This window comes from Lactuca virosa, chromosome 4 (genome assembly GCF_052849685.1).
Source record: "Lactuca virosa cultivar CGN04683 chromosome 4, Lactuca_virosa_CGN04683_v6, whole genome shotgun sequence".
NCBI classification, from domain to species: Eukaryota; Viridiplantae; Streptophyta; class Magnoliopsida; order Asterales; family Asteraceae; genus Lactuca; species Lactuca virosa.
Window position 1 is genome coordinate 217,381,392 of NC_136429.1, and position 18,824 is coordinate 217,400,215.

Sequence of the window (18,824 nt, forward strand, 5' to 3'; positions counted from 1 at the left end):
GTTACCACCATTACCTCTCTTATCGTCCATGGATGTGGAGTATTGGACGGAGCAGCTGCGTTGGAAGAAGTTGCTTGATTGGAGGCCATTTTTTAAATTTGTTTGTTAGTTTGTTTTAATTTTATAGTACTTAAATAAGAAAAAATACTGACATACAATTAGGTGGATTCCCATAAGTACTGTTTGAAACTACATTATGCAGGCTACAAAGTAGTAGTCAAAGTCTATGAAACCGTAGTCAAATAATGAAAGAAAGTAGTCCAATTGTCAGATACCTTACACGGAGATACTGTTTGAAACGACAAATATATTGTTCGAAAAGACAATACATTATGCAGGCTACGAAGCAGTAGTCAAAGTCTATGAAACCGTAGTCAAATAATGTGAAAGAGTATCTAATTGTCAGATACCTTATACGGAGATACTGTTTGAAACGACAAATATATTGTTCGAAAAGACAAGACATTATGCAGGCTACAAAGCAGTAGTCAAAGTCTATGAAACCGTAGACAAATAATGTGAAAGTGTAGTCCAATTGTCAGATACCTTACACGGAGATACTGTTTGAAACGACAAATATACTGTTCGAAAAGACAATACATTATGCAGGCTACGAAGCAGTAGTCAAAGTCTATGAAACTGTAGTCAAATAATGTCAAAGAGTATCCAATTGTCAGATACCTTACACGGAGATACTGTTTGAAGCGACAAATATACTGTTCGAAAAGACAATACATTATGGACCTTGCCTTTACAGCTCCTACATACATATGTATCTGCATGTGGTAAGGCCCTTACCTCCACAACCTTAGGCACACTAAGTAATTGGTAGTTGTCTCTTACAAGTGATTCGAAATAAGTTTCTCTGACAGTGACCATGAAGAAAGTTTTAACAACTTGCATGTTTACCTTTATAACCTAAGGCGAATCATCTTTTTTTTGGGTTGATGCGCCTCGTCCTGATCAACATCGAAAACATCGCAAACTTTCACCCAAGTTAACCTCCTAATATGAAACTAGCGCAATATACGAGGATATAAATAATTGCGTCGTATCGCAGCATTTCCCTGAATTACTGGGAACATCTCCCATATCCATATCTTGTAATAAATATATGTTAATTTATAAGTGTTAGCACTAACTAAAATTTTCAAAAAAATAAAAACCGATAAATTATTAAATATATTTTTTAATTACTTAAATATACCTTCAAAAGAATAACAAAACCCGATAGTGTGTACACAATCGCTTTTGTTGGATGGTTGGACATATGATCCTCAAATTTCTTAAACATACCCGACAATCTAGGGTATGTTTTAGTCCATAGATAACTCCCCCACGAGAACCTATATTATAAGAAAAAAGCATGGTTGTAAAAATCGGCCTAGGCGGTCGATTAATCGGCGCCTAGGCGCTTGGCGGCCTCTAACTGCCTACGAATAAGGGTTAGAGGGTAAAATAATCGGCTTTGGTCAATATCGGTCAAAACCGGCCCAACTCGGTCCAAATCGGACTAAATCGGTCCAACTCTGACTCCAAATCGGTCCAAATCGACTTGGCTAACTATAAAAGACCCACCAGCTCAAAGGAGCTGGCTAGCCTAAAGCTTAGCTGGGTTTGATTCTAAAAGGAGCTGGATCCCCTTTTTAAAGAATAAGTTTCCTTCATACATTATCCCACCAGCGATGTGAGAGACTTTAGACTTGTAACCTGTTATAACATTCATTGCCTTCATCTATTATCCCACCATCGATTGAAGTTGATTATGGTGCCTCTATGCTCGAAATCTCTAAGAACACATTCACGAATGAAGATGAACGACGACATTACTATTCTTCACCAATATCATCGACATATCTCGATCCAAATTCTAATCGATTAGGCCTCATCTTCTCCATCACGAATGAAGATGAACACCTTCACGAATGAAATTGAAATCTGTAAGTTCTTCAATCTCGACCCAGATTAGTAGCAATAATAGAATTTACATCTCCTCCCGTCACGAAGTTTCTCGGCTCACGATTCCGGTTCACGAAGTTTCTTGGTTCCAAAATCAACTCTTCTTCCGATTGGTGCTCCTCCCCTGCTTGACTCCGATTCCTGAAGCGATCACTGACATTTCTTTTAGCGCCGACTACCCCACAACTCTATTATCGACATCTCAATCGATCATCTGCTCCTTCACCGGTATCCCTTTAATCGATATCCCTCTAATGCACTTCTGTTTTTATTTGTGTATAAACCTTTAATCGATTTTAAAAACTGCAATTTGCATCTCGATGTGGTAATCAGTAGATGTTTTGTGATTTCGAATTGAATTCACAGACACTGTGAATTGTTGGTGTCGATAGTGCTTACTAGTTATGATTTTGGATTGGAATTACAGGTTAGTGTCTCGATTATCAGTATCAAGAACAGAATTCGAATTGTGGTTTGATGAGAAATGGAAAAATTACTAAAGCAGTCCACCTGTTCGATGAAATGCCTGAGTGAGATGTTCTTTCATATACCGCATTATTGATGGGTTTGTAAAGAGAAGCAAGATCATGCGAGGGAAACAGATGGTCCTCCATCACATAATGAGGCATTCAAAACATAAAGAAAGAGAATATTAACTCTGATTCAAGTGGAGAGGGCTCACATTTTCCAAATCTGAGTAGGTTGACAAGCATGAGTTTGTTGTAAGTGATTGTAAAATTTAATAAAGTTTAACAAGTTCTTTAATTCAAAACTTATATATTCAAGATTTGTGTGGATGTTGCAGGGTGTTGAATTGTAACATGTATTTGAATTGGCTTTATTTCACAAGAACACTAGAAAAAGAGTCAAACCATGTAGTTGAATTGTTCTTATTTACTCATATTTTTTATGATTAAAGTTATATTTATTAATATATTTTTAATAATTAATGGTCCCCGATTAATCCCCAGATTAATCCCCGCCTAGCCGATTAATCTCTTGACCCCAGTCCACCGATTAGCCTACGTCGAGCGATTTCTGCAACCTTGGAAAAAAGTATTAGTTAAACGTATAAAAATTAGTATTTTATTATAAATATTAAATTGACAAATACCTATTCCATTGATCCAGGTTCTCCACCACCCACAAAAATTCCTTGGTGACTTTATCATTAAGCTCCTTTCCCAAAAAACCTTGATTGAGGATATATAGCAAAATGGCACGGACACCGTCGTGAGCCGATATGTCATTGAACCGTTGATTCAAGATAAGGAGCTCCAAATCTTCTACAAGTAAAGAAGTGTCCGTGCGATATGGGAAGACTCTGGACCGAAATGTATTTTCACCATATCCGTGTTTATACATGGTTGAAAATTCGATCCTTGATGTAGGACACCGGCCCATGTAAAGTCCGGTCACAAGACAAAACTCCTCTGGCCCAAATGATAGTGTACGTCTAGAAAACCTAAAATATAGACGCTCAGTTGCGTCCGTTTCAGCAGTAGGACGCAACATATGCAGTAACAGCCCATGAATAAGAAGTCTGTCTCCGGACTGAGCTGGTAGGTCCAACAAGTAACCGAAGCTAGTTGTTGAAAAAAGATCGCGCATGGGTCCATTCAAGCGACTCAAAACTTCATGCAATTTATGGCATGAAGCTTTGACAAATAAGTGACCCATCATCGTTTTGTTTGGAAGCTACAAAATTAAATAAACATTAAGGTTAAATAAAGTTTTATAAAAGAAAAAAAACTGATAAACAATTAGAGAAAGCACACAATATAATACTTAATCATTTCATATATTCTGTTTACTTTGTATAAAATACCAAAGGAAATTAATTGACTACATTTTTTTGTATTTTCTATACTACTAGTATACCAAATTTAGCATTGTACTTTGAAAATGGTGTGACAATAACATATTTTATAACAAACCCGAAAGTATCAAAACACAATGTTATTTTATCAATACAGTATACTTCAAAGTATCTACACATTATAAACATAAAAATTTATTCAAATCGATAGTACATTGCTATTGTATGCTATAACTAAGACATAGAAAATAACATCATTTTTAACAACATGCAAACATTGAATCATAACATACATACAAGGGGATACAATCCTTAAAAATACGTTTAAACAATTTTTTTTTGAAGAAAAATGAAAAAAATATATATAAAACCATAGGTTTTAGGAAACCTACGATTTTTTTTCCAACAAAAAATCATAAGATACATACAAGAGGATACAAATGTTTATTAGTTATAATTTTTTTTATTAAAAAAAACCGTATTTTTTGGGAAACCTACGGTGTACAAGTGTTTACTGCACAAACTGTGCAGTAAATGCTTGTACACCGTAGGTTTCCAAATAACCTACGGTTTCCTTTTTTTTTTTTTTTTTGTTTTATAAAAAAAAATTATACGACTACAAAATACATAAAGTTACGATCCTATTGAATCGATTTAAAAAAAAACGAAAAAAAAAATTCCGTACGGTTCATACGAAACCGTAGGTGTACAAGTCGACACTGCACAATCTGTGCATTGGGCACTTGTACACCGTAAACCTACGGTTTTATATTTTATTTTTCGATTTTTTTCAAAAAAAATTTAACCACATATACAAAACCTACTCCTAATCAAAAACACGATAAAATTTTGATGAAAAGTAGACAACCCTGGTTGTTATTCGGGTGCTCCATTGAGAGAAAAAAGTTGCCAAACCAAAGAAAACAAAAGGAAAAAAGACCTAAACTGAATTTTTTTTCATTATATACTTTGGGCTAATGAGCCACGAAAAAGTAAACGGACCCATGAAACAGTAGCCCATTACCACGAAATAGTACTTTTCGGCCTAAAACAGTAGTCAACGACATTGACCGTAGTCAACCATAAGTTGACTACGGTTTTATGGGCTATTTTGGCTAAGTGGTATTTTTTGGTTATTTTTTGATAAGTAATTAACAAAAATAGCTAGATTTGTATTTTCCCCGTTAATTTATCACCAAATTTTTTTGAACAAAAACCATATATTCTGATGTGAGAACAACTATCTAAAAAGGTTATTTAAGGAGAATCTTTTATATAAACTAAAATATTTCTTTTAAAAAGATTACAATAAATTTTTTATAATAAATGCCAACGACTTATTTATTTATACAAAATTTAGAAGTTGGCTGAACACCTCCACATGTTGAGGCTGCGTATCCAAACTTCCAAACACCAGCATCGATCGTCGGCGTAATTTGTGTAATTTTACGGAGATGGAGAAGAGAAGATGAGCTCCTTATATACACACACGTATTACAGAAGCTGATAGTCAAGAATGGAGAATATCGTTCTAAATTGAGCACACATATAGATCTTCTACATCAATGGCGTCTCTGAGGAGTTTACTTGGTAACTTTTCATGTTTTGACGCCTATTGCATATCTTCTAGCATCAACTTGTTGCTAACTGTATGCAGTTTTTGAGAATTTCGTTTTTCGCTACGTATATCCTAATTTTTATATTAATTTTAGGTTTTCAAAGGCATAATTCCAAACTGCATGTGCTAATTGTTTCTGTACAACGGTGCATTTGCAGGTGGATGCATTTGTGACGATGAATGTGATTTGCAATCACCAGGAAGTCAACGAATCATCTTAGATTTGTTGAACTTGCTGTTTGTCATCGTGTTCTGTTCGATTTTATTAGTTGTTTATCTGAAGAAATGTGGAGTAGGAGAGAATCGGTACAGGAGAAGCGACTGGATTTCTGTATCAGTCGCTATCTGCTGTTTTCTAACCGGCGGTGCTTATCTTGGCCATTGTTTATGGGAAATGATTGCTAGAACTAGGAGCTTCAATTGTTCAGATTGGGTGATGAACATTGGTAGGGTACTTATATGGTTAACTTTGACAGTTTCATTGCTTGTAGAAAGATCAAAATTCATCAAAACTTTAGTCTCTGTTTGGTGGATGTTACTATTTGTGTTTATATCCACCATAGAAATCGAGAATTTAGTAGAGAAACACAGCATCTTAGTGTTGGAGGTTATAGAATGGATAGCTAGCTTCTTTCTTTTCTTCTGTGCTCTGAGAAATGGCAAAGAATTTGTCACTCAACAGGCACCAAACACCTTATTAGATCCTCTATTGGCCAACGAAACCAAGAAAGGGAACACAAATCAACTAAAAGAGCCTAGTTTTTTAAGCAAATTGGTATTTTCTTGGGTTAACCCTTTAATTTCCTTAGGTTATAGAAAGCCACTAGTTCTTGAAGACATTCCCTCTCTAGCACCTAAAGACCAAGCTATAGTTGCCTATAACCAATTCAAAACAGCATGGGACTCACTTCAGAGGGAGAAGACCTCAAATGATGCTAACCTAATTGTCAGGGCATTAAAAAGAGTTTATTGTACTGAAATGGTATTGCTAGGAATTTATGCATTGCTTAGAACTATAGCAGTCATAGTTGGTCCATTGTTACTCTATGCCTTTGTTAACTATTCCAATCAAGAGACAGAAAATTTACAATATGGACTCCTATTAGTAGGATGCCTGATTGTAGTCAAGGCAGTTGAATCTTTATCTCAAAGACACTTCTTCTTTGATGCAAAAAGAACAGGCATGAGGATGAGATCAGCTTTAATGGTGGCAGTATATGAGAAACAACTCAAGCTTTCTAGTTTAGGGAGGAAAAGACATTCTACAGGGGAAGTTGTAAACTACATTGGTGTTGATGCATATAGAATGGGTGAATTCCCTTTATGGGTTCATGTAGCTTGGACTTCTTTCATCCAACTCTTTCTAGCCATTGGTGTCCTGTTCTCTGTAGTAGGAGTTGGTGTTCTCCCTGGATTAGTTCCTCTCCTCCTGTGTGGGCTTCTAAATGTGCCATTTGCAATAGCACTTCAGAAATGTCAACTTCAGTTTATGGTTGCTCAAGACAAGAGACTAAGGTCAACATCTGAGATCCTAAACAATATGAAGATCATTAAATTACAATCATGGGAAGAGAAATTCGAGGGTTTCATTGAGTCTTGTAGAGAAACCGAATTCAAATGGCTAAGTGAATCTCAATATAAAAAGGCTTATGGTTCAATTTTGTATTGGATGTCACCAACTATCATTTCTTCAGTTATTCTATTTGGGTGTGCATTTTTCAAGAGTGCCCCTTTGAATGCTGCCACAATTTTCACAATTTTGGCAACTTTAAGAACAATGTCTGAGCCAGTCAAATACTTTCCACAAGCTCTTTCAATGTTGATCCAGAGTAAAGTTTCATTCGATAGGATCAATTCTTTTCTTGTTGAGAATGAGCTAAAAAATGAGGGGATTGGAATCATCCATTCCGACATTCAGAAACATTCAGGTACCTGTGTCAGTATACAACATGGCAATTTCAGTTGGGATCCGGAATCACCCTTTCCGACTCTAAAAAACATAAATATAGAAGTTACTAGGGGACAGAAAGTTGTAGTTTGTGGGCCAGTTGGTGCTGGAAAATCATCACTATTGTATGCTATACTCAGAGAAATAACCAAAACTTCGGGAAATGTGAGTACACAAACAACTTTTTTTAAATTTCACTATAATATGTAAATTTCTAAAGCTTATTGCTTTTTCTTGCAAGCAGGTGGATGTTTTTGGATCAATTGCTTATGTTAGTCAAGCTTCATGGATTCAAAGTGGGACAATTCGGGATAACATACTTTTTGGGAAGGCAATGGACACAATCAGATATGAGAATGCCATAAAATCATGTGCTCTAGACAAGGATATTAATGATTTCAACCATGGTGATCTAACAGAAATAGGTCAAAGGGGACTTAATATGAGTGGTGGGCAAAAACAGAGGATTCAACTCGCCCGAGCAGTCTACAGTGATGCTGACATATATCTTCTTGATGACCCTTTCAGTGCTGTAGATGCTCATACAGCAGCAACCCTTTTTAATGTTAGCTTCTACAATTTCAATTTTTTTTTTGTTATGATTGTCTTTTTGGTAATTATATTTGAATTATTTAACTTTCAGGATTGTGTTATGACAGCTTTAAGGGAGAAAACAGTCATTCTTGTCACTCATCAAGTGGAGTTTCTCTCAGAGGTTGACAATATTCTGGTAATGAGAGGGTAATCAAAGTCCTTTTTACATATTTAACGTATCTTAATACTAGTCTCATTATTTTCTGTTATTGATTTAAGGTGATGGAAGATGGTGAAATTACTCAATCGGGTCTCTACAATGACCTCATAAAGGCAGGGACAGCTTTTGAGCAGCTTGTGAATGCTCACAAGAATGTGATAACAGAATTAGAGTCTTCATCTTATGAAAAGAAAAACACCCCTTTAAAAGAAACAATTAGTTTAAATCATAGAAATGAAATTAATGAAATATCAAAGTCAACCATACAGTTGACTGAAGAAGAAGAGAAGCCAATTGGTAATATTGGGTGGAAGCCTTTCTTGGATTACATAGTTATCTCAGAAGGTGGATGCTACTTTTTCTTGAGCCTGGTGACTCAGATTGTTTTTTCTGGTCTTCAGGCTGCAGCTAGTTATTGGCTAGCTTTTGCCATTAAAATTCCTACAATCAGCAGTTTCATGTTGATTGGTGTTTATGCATTAATTTCAACCACAAGTGCCTTTTTTGTTTTTTTGAGAGCTTTATTCACTACCCTTTTGGGATTACAAGCCTCTCAAGCCTTCTTCTCAAAGTTTACACAGTCAATCTTCAAGGCACCCATGCTATTCTTTGACTCTACACCAGTTGGCCGGATTCTGACACGAGTAAGGCCTTTTGTTTTTGTCTGAATAATACAAGCAAATGCCCATTTAACCCTATTGTTTATGGGAAGTGATTTGTACACAACACTTTTTATCCATACACCACAATTTATGCTTTAGAGGGATTGTACAATATGCATAAAAACATATCATTTTTGTGTATGGATAACAAGTATTGTGTACAAATCACTTCCCATTGTTTATAGAAAGTATTTTTTTGGACAGAGTGAATTATCTGAATACGAGCAAAATGACAATTTTACCCTTTTCTGTATGGATAAAGTACTACAGACAAAATCTGTTTCTTTGGACTGAATGAACTGTCTGAATACCACCAAATGACCGTTTTACGCTTTTATTTATGTGATGCAAATATGATTCATATGCAATTAAATTATATACCAACAAAGAAGTTTAGCATTTGAACATATTCACCAAACAAAAACAAGATTTTTATATCTCAAATTACTCCTGCAGGCATCAACAGATATGAGTGTAGTGGATTTTGACATACCCTTCTCGTTTGCTTTTGTGGTAATTTCTGGTATTGAATTGCTCACCACAATCACCATCATGGCATCAGTTACATGGCAAGTCCTCATTGTAGGCATCTTTGCTACAATAGCTACAAAGTATTTCCAGGTGAATTTTTTTACCTTTTTTACTTTTACTTTTACAAAACATAAAACAAAATCCATGTAAGTACATAACATATTCAATCTTCTTGGTGTCTGTGCATACAGGGGTATTATCAACCATCTGCAAGAGAACTTATCAGAATCAATGGAACAACAAAAGCACCTGTGGTAAATTATGCATCCGAAACATCACAGGGGGTGGCTACAATAAGGGCGTTTAAAAAAGAAAAAATGTTCTTCAAAAATTATTTAAAACTTGTAGATATTGATGCAAGCACTTTCATTTTCACAAACGCGACATTGGAGTGGTTGGTGTTGAGGGCAGAAGCACTTCAAAATCTGACACTTTTTACAGCTGCTTTTTTCCTGGTTCTACTTCCAAAGGGGTATATTCCTCCAGGTATCCATGTTTCCATCATATATTAAAACTTTGTTATCATAAGTTTTAAATCAAATTAACTTATTTAAATTTTTTTTTAGGGTTAGTTGGGCTTTCACTTTCGTATGCATTGGCGCTTACGAATGCCCATGTGTTTTTAACACGATGGTATTGTAGTCTGTCCAATTATGTAATTTCAGTAGAAAGGATAAAACAATATATGCATATTCCACCAGAGCCTCCAGCAATTGTGGAGGATAATAGGCCACCACCTTCTTGGCCTTCAAAGGGTAGAATCGTCCTTCAGGATGTCAAGGTCAAGCTCACTTGCATAAAACTAACAAAATGATTCAATATAAAAATGCTTTTTTATAGCCTACATGATTTTGGCTAAAGTTGCACAGATACCATTAAGACTAGTTTCAGTTTTGGACTATTTTGCCCATCTCTAATTAATATTGTTGGGTGTGTGTTTCAGATTAGGTATCGGCCAAATGCGCCACTGGTTTTGAAAGGAATGAGTTGCACCTTCAAGGAAGGGACACGAGTAGGGATTGTTGGAAGGACAGGAAGTGGCAAAACTACCCTTATAACTGCTCTTTTTCGTTTAGTAGAACTTGATAGTGGAAGAATTTATATAGATGGTTTGGACATTTGCTCCATAGGCTTAAAGGACCTCAGAATGAAACTAAGTGTCATCCCTCAAGAACCTACTCTTTTTAAGGGTAGTATCAGAACAAACCTTGACCCCTTAGGACTTCACTCCGATCATGACATATGGGAGGTAAAAAAAATATAAATAAAATTTATATTAAATTTTCGGAAAATTTTATTATTAATTTGACTGAATCTTTCAGGCATTGGAGAAATGCCAGCTTAAGAGTACCATTAGCAGTCTCCCAAACTGTTTAGATTCATCTGGTAACAACACTGTAGAATTCAAATTCCAATTCCATCAGATTCTAATATGTATATGTTTTTTATTGTACAACAGTGAGTGATGAAGGAGAAAACTGGAGTATGGGTCAACGACAGCTGTTCTGTTTAGGAAGAGTGTTGCTTAGGCAAAACAAGATCTTAATTCTTGATGAAGCAACTGCATCTATTGATTCAGACACTGATGCCACTGTACAAAGGATTATAAGGCAAGAATTCTCAAGTTGCACTGTTGTAACAGTCGCTCATAGGATTCCAACTGTTATAGACAGTGACATGGTCATGGTCCTCTCCTCTGGTATGTTATCTTATTCTTCACAAACCCATATATCTCATAAAATGACACAATTACCCTCTACAAAAAAAATAAAGTTTCATGTATAATAGGTGAAATGATGGAATATGATGAGCCCTCGAAGCTAATGGAGTCGGATTCTTATTTCTCAAAGCTTGTTGCTGAGTACTGGTCCAGCTGCAGGAGATGATCCACGGGTAATTTCTTTTCAACTTAAAAATAAAAGTAAAACTAAAATTTCTTATTATTCGTTATATGTATGTATATGTATATATGTATATGTATGTGTATATATGTATACACATATACATATATATCTGTTAATTCATTATTCTTTATGAAGATTTGAACTTGGTACTTGGTAGTAGATGATAATAATGAAAATCTGGAAGAACAATGTGTGCAAGTTATACAAAAATTTCGAAAGGGTATTTTGGGTACTTGGTAGTAGATGTTAACCCACAAGAATAATCGTTACTGCATGATTGGGTGAAACTTATTGTTGTTCTTAAGCTTTTTTTTTTTCTCTTTAATTATTGTAGTGTGATAAAGGGTATTTTAGGTACTTTACATGTCATTCTAATCTTGTGGGTTAACATATTAATCATTTTCTTAAAGGGTAGTGATTTGTACACAATACTTTTTAGCCATACATAACAATTTATGTTTTAGATGATTGTACTGTATAACTGTATAAAGCATAATTTGATCATTTTTAGATGTTAAATGACCGTTGTTATTACTTGCTTGTTGTGTTCCTTCAAGTATAAAGGAACTAGGTTAATGTCCGTTATGTAGAATTAAAATTATGTAAATAGAATATTGAGAAATATTTTTTAACAGCAACTATTTCATTGCAATTAACTATTAAATAATAGTTCATATACTAAATTAAAAACTTGATATAAAATACTGCTATTATTTTGAACCATATGATAAAAGAGACATCATTAGAATGTTGGGTGTTGAATATTTATGGTAGTTAAATTATTAATTTATTTTGCAAAATAACATTCAAATCCTGATTCCGGTGTCATCTATTCATGGGTCACGCATGAAAAAAATTATGTATATTTTGTTTAATCTTGTTTTTAACTATTGTTATAGTTAAATGATTTTAAAACTATGTCTTTGACCACTATTGTAATAGATACACAAATAATTATTTGTATTGATAAATAATATAAAATTTAAACATCCAGATGTTTCATTATACTTATCTTGAATAGTCTAATTGGTTTTATACATTGAGCCCTTGTTTGTTTTTTAAAAGGTAAAATATCTACAGTCTTGTTCCACATTTGCAGAATATGTGGACCAGAATTTTGCAGTGTGCAAAAGATTTTAGATATGCATTTTCTTTTTTTGCAGGCTACATGACCAATAAACAATAGATATGCTTATTTGTGTCACATTCAACATCAAAACTTGTGCATACCTGAAAATTAAAATACAAGGATACATGATCACAAAAAAAGAACATTGATATTTTAGTCTATTACAATCTCTTTCGGTATGGATTGTCAAGTATGTGGCTACTGATCTTGACATTCAGGTCTCATGTACAGACCATATGTTTAAAACATATATACATCAGTTTTGGTTTGATACATACCTAATCTATGGCAAGACAATCCATACAATATATACCAAACCTCATTACATCTTAGATTGTCCTTTCATTTTTTACGATATAATAAAGACCTAACATCCACACACATGAGGCGTTGCATTCATATCAAAATTGAGCTTTGACTTTAATAGTCAAATTGGGGGAATCAAATTGTATAGGATTTTTTTTGGTAAGCACTACATAACAAATCCCAAACCACCAAAACAAGTTTTTTATAGCTTAGATTCTTTGAGAGAGGACTCAACCCACTCCCACGTCATTTTTCTTTTATTTTCTCTCACTTCTATCTTGTCCAACCCATAATACATGGAAACTTTATCTTTTCCAACCCACTTTCCACATCATTCTTTTTTATTTAATTAAATTATAAATTAAAAAATAAAATAAAACATAACATTTTTTTCATTTAAAAATTAAATTTTGCTAATTAAAAAAAATCTAAAATAATATTAAATTAAAAAACCACACTACAAATAAAAAAAATACACGATAATTATAAAACATGATAATTAAAAAAATACACTTAAAAAAGACTACATAATTTAAATCCTAAAACAACAATTAAAATTAACTAGTTATTATCTAGAGTTGGAATGTAGACATGTTTAATGTGATCAGTAAGATCGGATCGAAGCTGGAGGTGGGTTTCATCATTGCGTAATTCATGTACTATTTCTTGATCATCGACTTCGTCGGTGGGAGGATCCGACTGATACACAGGAGATATCGCAGCACCCTCATCTTTCAATATCATATTGTGTAGTATAATACAAACGTACATTATATTTTTTGTTTTCTTCATCGTCATAGACCGTGAAGACATTTTTAATATGTCCCAACGTCCTTTAAGGACCCTAAAAGCACATTCTACGTCCTTTCTTGCTGATTCTTGCGCTGCCTTGAACCGTATCTTTTTTTTTTTCTGGTTAATGGATATGGATATGCATTCACAAATACAACCCATGATGGATATATTCCATCCGCAAGATAGTAACCATGTTTGTAGTGTTCATCATTCAGATAAAATGAACAAATCGAGTCCTGTTCCATGATATTTCTCATCAAACTGTGGTGATTGGTAGAGGATGTTTAAATCATTGTTCGAACCGGCTACACCATAGAATGCATGACAAAACCATAAATCTTGTGATGTCACCGCTTCTAGTATCATTGATGTATACCGATGGTCACCCTCATGTATTGGCCTCTCAATTCCGTTGGATAATTCCTCCGATTCCAATGTGTGCAATCAATGCTACCAAGCATTCTAGGGAATCCATGTCTAGCTTCATGTGCTTCATACAAAAGTTGAATGTCAATGGATGTTGGACGGCGTAAATATTCAGCCTTATACATTTGGACAACACCATAGCAAAAGTTTTCAAGAGCTTCACGAGAAGTTCTTTCTGACATATTCAGATACTCATATAAAGAGTTTGGGTTATAACCCTTCGCTAATTGACGTATTGCTAATGTGCATTTTTGTAGCACACTGAAACTTCTCTGATTTGTTGCATCCCATGTTGTTTGAAAATAAGGATAATTCATTTCCAGGTCACCAACAAGTCGCATAAACAAACCTTTGCCCACACGAAACCTTCTACGGAATTGTGCGTGACCATAGGTTGAATCATCCTCAAAATAATGTCGGATCACCGGTCGTTCAACATCTAAACGATCTCTGTTGATTATGTTTCTCCTTTGAATGTTGCTTGAACTAACATTATTCTAAAGAATAAAATTGTGCAGTATGAGACAATACATGTAACAAATTATTGTTGATAAGTTCATCCTTAGATGATGAACTATCATCGTTAACTTCCATTACTATTTTCCGAACGTTTGGATTCATTTTGAAAAGAGAGAAAAAAGATAAGAGAGAAAATGAAACAAGCATATATATATATATATATATATATATATATATATATATATATATATATATATATATATATATATATATATATATATAATGAAACAATGGTACATATGATAATCTTAATAAAAATAAAAGAAAAAGAAAAAACATAATAATAAAAAGAAAAATTCTCCAATCAAATGATGCCGACATTATGAACTTCACGAGTTTACAACTTCCAAACATACTTAGTTGCAATTTGTCGTTTCCTTTCAAGCACCATACGCAAAATACCTCTAGTCAAATGATCATGCGATCGGAGAAAATACTTCATATCTTGGTTCTCTATCTCCCGATCTAACAGTTGAGCTTTTCATTCTTCATTAGCTTCGAGAATGTGCAATTTTTGTTCCCCGTACCGTTGTCTCTGTTCCGCCTCTGTTTCAGTTGCAGTCTTGATACCGACAATTTGGCCGAGATCAAACATTTCATTTTTTGTTGATGATGCTGAACGACTGTTGTTGGGGGGAGAATCATGGAGGATACTGTGGACCAGAAGATGATGTGTAGGCATTGGGTGGAGATGTTTTGGTTCGTTTTGAAGAAGGAGGCAGGGGAAGTCTTCACCATCTTTTGTAACCAGTGCCCATTTCGCGTTGTCTTTTAACCACCCCCAAGCTTGATGATAAGGAAAACCTTTCTGATTAATAGTCCTCTGATACTCGCTTAGTGAAGATTGTAAAACATTAGCACCAGATTTCCCACTAGCCACACTGCTCATCTTACGGTTATAGATGTCGTTGAAAGCGTTACATTTCTTTTGGAGGTCTTACCATTTTGAGTTTACTTGGTGTCGCGACCGATCTGAACCTCTAATTTGAATACTAAAATGCTCTAGAACCCTCTCCCAAAATGCATCGAACATTTGTTGATTTCTGTGTTGTTTATCTTTAGAAACATCAACATATGCCCTAGCCAAAGCTAACTCTTCGCGTTCTACCCAGTTCTTTCGCTTCTGGTGGTGTGTATAGTTGCGTTTTTTTCTCAGCAACGGGTTGCAACTCCTCGTTGGTTTGTTCGTTTCTTTCGGGAGCCGGGTTGTCACTAGAACTGTCAGATTCTATGTTCTGAGCATCACGAAACTGGAAATTCTCGGGTTGAGAAGATTCGAATTGGGTTTCTGGAACCCTTTGAGAAAACTGATTCCATGGATTATTACTCTGATTTTCTTCTGGAAGCCTAAATGTGTTGTAAGATTGTTGCACCGAAAAATATTGTTGTTGGTAGTTTTGGTTTTGTTGGTAGTTTTGATAGTTTTGGTATTGCTGATAGTTTGTATTTTGAAAATCTTGAGAAAAAAATGGAATATCTTGACTTGAACCGCCTTGTATGGCTTTGTGTTTTTGGCTAGAACTGCTTTGTCTAGCTTTGCCTCGAGAATTCATTGAAGATAATTAAATGAATTGAATGAAGTGGTAGATTTGATATTGTTTATACTTTTGGTTATATATCTGTTCAATCTTGAAATATATATGTTATATAAACAACAAAAAAATAAATAAATAAATATTATTCAAGATTCTCTGCAAAGGCATTATACAGTCAAATTCAAATTCACATTGAAGATAATTAAAGGAATTGAATAAAGTGGTAGATTTGATATTGTTTATTTGTTTTATTCAAAAAAAAACAAATGAAAAATAAAATAAAATAAATGAACTAACGCGTACATGCATGCAAAATTAAAGTAATGAATAAATGGCAAGGAATAAATGTATTGGAGGGAATCAATGCTTACATGCATTGAATGGTAGTCAACAAATTTTACTCAAAGTCTTTGGGTTCATCAAACCGATTAAATGCAATAAAAAGTTGAAGCCGTTGAACCTAGGGATGAGCATCGGAAGCGGGTACTTGCTTTCGGAACCGGAACCGCCTCGGAACTGCCGGTTCCGGAACCGGAACTGCCTTAGGCGGTTCCGGTTCCGGTTCCTAAAGTCTAGGAACTGCTTTAAGCGGTTCCGGTTCCAATTCTTATTTTTACGAAACCGATACCCGCTGGATATCCGCCGGTTCCGGTTCCAATACCGGGTACCCGGAACCGGCGGTTAACCGGAACCGGTACCGACGGGTACCCGTCTTTTTCTAAAAAAATATATATTTAATTATTTATATATTGATGATTTTTTGTTTAAAAATGAAAATAACTATTAAGTCTTTTTCTAATAATGGGACTACTTAAGTCGTTTTTAGGGTTTTGTGATTCATTCTTCCAGAAAAAACGCCGACACCAATTCTTTCCTTCACAACTTCACTCTCGTCTTCTACTCGTCACTCTCGCTGTCTCGCATATCGGAGTATCATACCTGTCGTCTTCGTCGGCTGTGGGTGGAGTGTTGTTGCCACCAGACATGATGGCAGCAAGAGGACTGTTGATTGGAATGAAGAACGAGAGGGAGAGGGAAAGCAGTAGCAGCAGGCGACAGAAGTAGGTGGTAGAGAAGGTAGCTATTTATTTCATCCCATTTTTTAAACTTCTATGTTTCTGCTCATGTCACTCGTCACTCTTTCATATCAGAGTATCATACTACAACGATTACAAGTATGTGAAGCTCCATTCGAGTTCAATCGCCGTTCATCTCGTCAAATCGTAACCCATGCTGTTCAATCGCCACTCATCTTTGTTCAGTGAGTCGCTTCTTTTTAATTGTAGACCATTCCCGCTCAATCGAAGGTTTAATATACGACAACAAGTCTTTATCAGGTCTGATTCTTACTGTTATGTAAATGTGAAGTTAATTTTGTAGATTCTTTAAATTCTGCTATATACTCCCTCCGTCCCAATATTATTGTTTACAGACAAAAAACACACATATTAAGAAAAACATTAATTACCACTAACTTTATTTAATAAAATGACAGTTTTGTCCTTACTTTGCATTTAATGTTCCATTAAATGCTTAATTGGTTAAATAATAATGAGGGGTATTTTGGTAAAAATGTTATTTATTTTTAGAAGTGGACTATTTTTTTGGGACAAACCAAAAAAGAAAGATGGACTATAATTTTGGGACGGAGGGAGTAATATGTAAATATGTGAAGTTTTACTCTGTTACTTGAAATTTTGAGTATTGAATTCGTTATTGCTTTAATATATCGATTGTAGTTATGTAATATGTAAATATGTTCATTGATCCTTCATCCTTGGTTATGTTCTATAGGACATTGACCGATCCGGTTGCACTGATTAAGTGTTTCAAATCTATCAAGAATCATGCCTTCACAACTTGTAATTACCCTAGAAGACAACCTTACTCCAGATCTTTCAGGCTAAGTAGCTAAGGTGAGTAATTCTCTCATTGTTTCTCATTTATGATTCTGTAAAAAACTTATTCTTGGTCTAATCATGTGTATGTCTGTGTTTATCTTCTGAAAGTTCTCTGCCAGTACCCACAATTTTGGGTTTTCTTTTTTTAGATCTGGTACTGGATGAGAATGGGACAGTTTCGATGCAAGAATAAAAAATACTTCAAATTGTTCTTTTAGATTTGGCTAAGATCAGGTAACACCAATTTAAGGGTCTTATTATTTCCATAAGTTTGCTCAGTATTTGTCCAATTTATGACGTTTCTTGATAGTTTCTTGATATTTGACATGTTTATTTGAACAGGTTCTAATGGAATCTCATCTTTGTGGTCTTCATCTATGGTATTGGAACCTCACATCTTAGTTTTTGTTGACAAAATCTTTATGGATTATTTCTTTTGTAGATGTAATTACAAGGTAGGATGTCCCACCACTTCAGAGAGATGCGTGAAGGTGTTGCTGTTGTTGCTGCCGCTGCTGTTGCTGATTTGTGTTGTTGCTGTTTATTGTTGATGTTTTGTTGTTACTATTGCTGTTTTTTGCTGTTACGATTGATGTTTTTGCTATTTTTATTGTTGCTGTTTTTGTTTTTATGAATTGTTTTTAATAGCTTGTTTTTTAAAAGATCAATTTTTGTAAATGTTTTGGTTTTATATCTTGTTCTTGTATTATTTGTATAGATTAATTTACATAGTTTACATGGCATGCATATAGTAACAAGTTTTAATACTCAAGAAGCCGGGTATCCGGAACCGGTACCGGTTCCGGCGGTTCCAAGAGCGGTTCCAATTTTCTAGGAACCGGTGTAGGCGGTTTCGGTTCCAATTCCAAAAACTAAAGAACCGCCGGTTCCGGGAGCGGTTCCGGTTCCGGCAAAATAGGCGGGTACCCGGTTTTGCTCATCCCTAGTTGAACCCATTCAACAAGGGGAGGTTTTCCTGATGATGGGTGTCGCCAACGGAGAGAAGAAAGTCGATCAT

The 18,824-nt window shown here is 34.8% G+C and overlaps 2 protein-coding genes and 1 long non-coding RNA gene across 4 annotated transcripts; 2 read left to right on the forward strand and 1 right to left on the reverse strand.

The window, feature by feature from the left end:
• The first annotated feature begins 5,149 nt into the window (after positions 1 to 5,149).
• Positions 5,150 to 11,714, forward strand: LOC145107998 (ABC transporter C family member 8-like). The gene is made up of 12 exons (XM_079044975.1): positions 5,150 to 5,368; positions 5,555 to 7,509; positions 7,589 to 7,909; positions 7,988 to 8,074; positions 8,158 to 8,742; positions 9,217 to 9,381; positions 9,483 to 9,777; positions 9,858 to 10,072; positions 10,235 to 10,540; positions 10,614 to 10,677; positions 10,751 to 10,990; positions 11,080 to 11,714. The coding sequence occupies exons 1-12, from the start codon at positions 5,344 to 5,346 to the stop codon at positions 11,175 to 11,177; spliced, it is 4,356 nt and encodes a 1,451-aa protein (XP_078901101.1). The 5' UTR covers positions 5,150 to 5,343; the 3' UTR covers positions 11,178 to 11,714.
• Positions 11,715 to 13,191: 1,477 nt separating this feature from the next.
• LOC145105599 (uncharacterized) lies at positions 13,192 to 14,445 on the reverse strand. The gene is made up of 3 exons (XM_079042695.1): positions 14,440 to 14,445; positions 13,802 to 14,348; positions 13,192 to 13,361 (listed from the first exon to the last, which is right to left on the reverse strand). Exons 1-3 carry the CDS (start codon positions 14,443 to 14,445, stop codon positions 13,192 to 13,194), a joined length of 723 nt encoding a protein of 240 aa, XP_078898821.1.
• A 2,314-nt stretch (positions 14,446 to 16,759) lies between these two features.
• LOC145168722 (uncharacterized) lies at positions 16,760 to 18,499 on the forward strand. 2 transcript variants are annotated; one of them, XR_013742034.1, is made up of 5 exons: positions 16,760 to 16,982; positions 17,057 to 17,242; positions 17,700 to 17,821; positions 17,915 to 18,186; positions 18,249 to 18,499. It is a non-coding gene; the product is annotated as an uncharacterized LOC145168722 (long non-coding RNA). The 2 variants fall into 2 exon arrangements; XR_013742033.1 differs by having other exon boundaries at positions 17,915 to 18,499.
• The last annotated feature ends 325 nt before the right edge of the window (positions 18,500 to 18,824 follow it).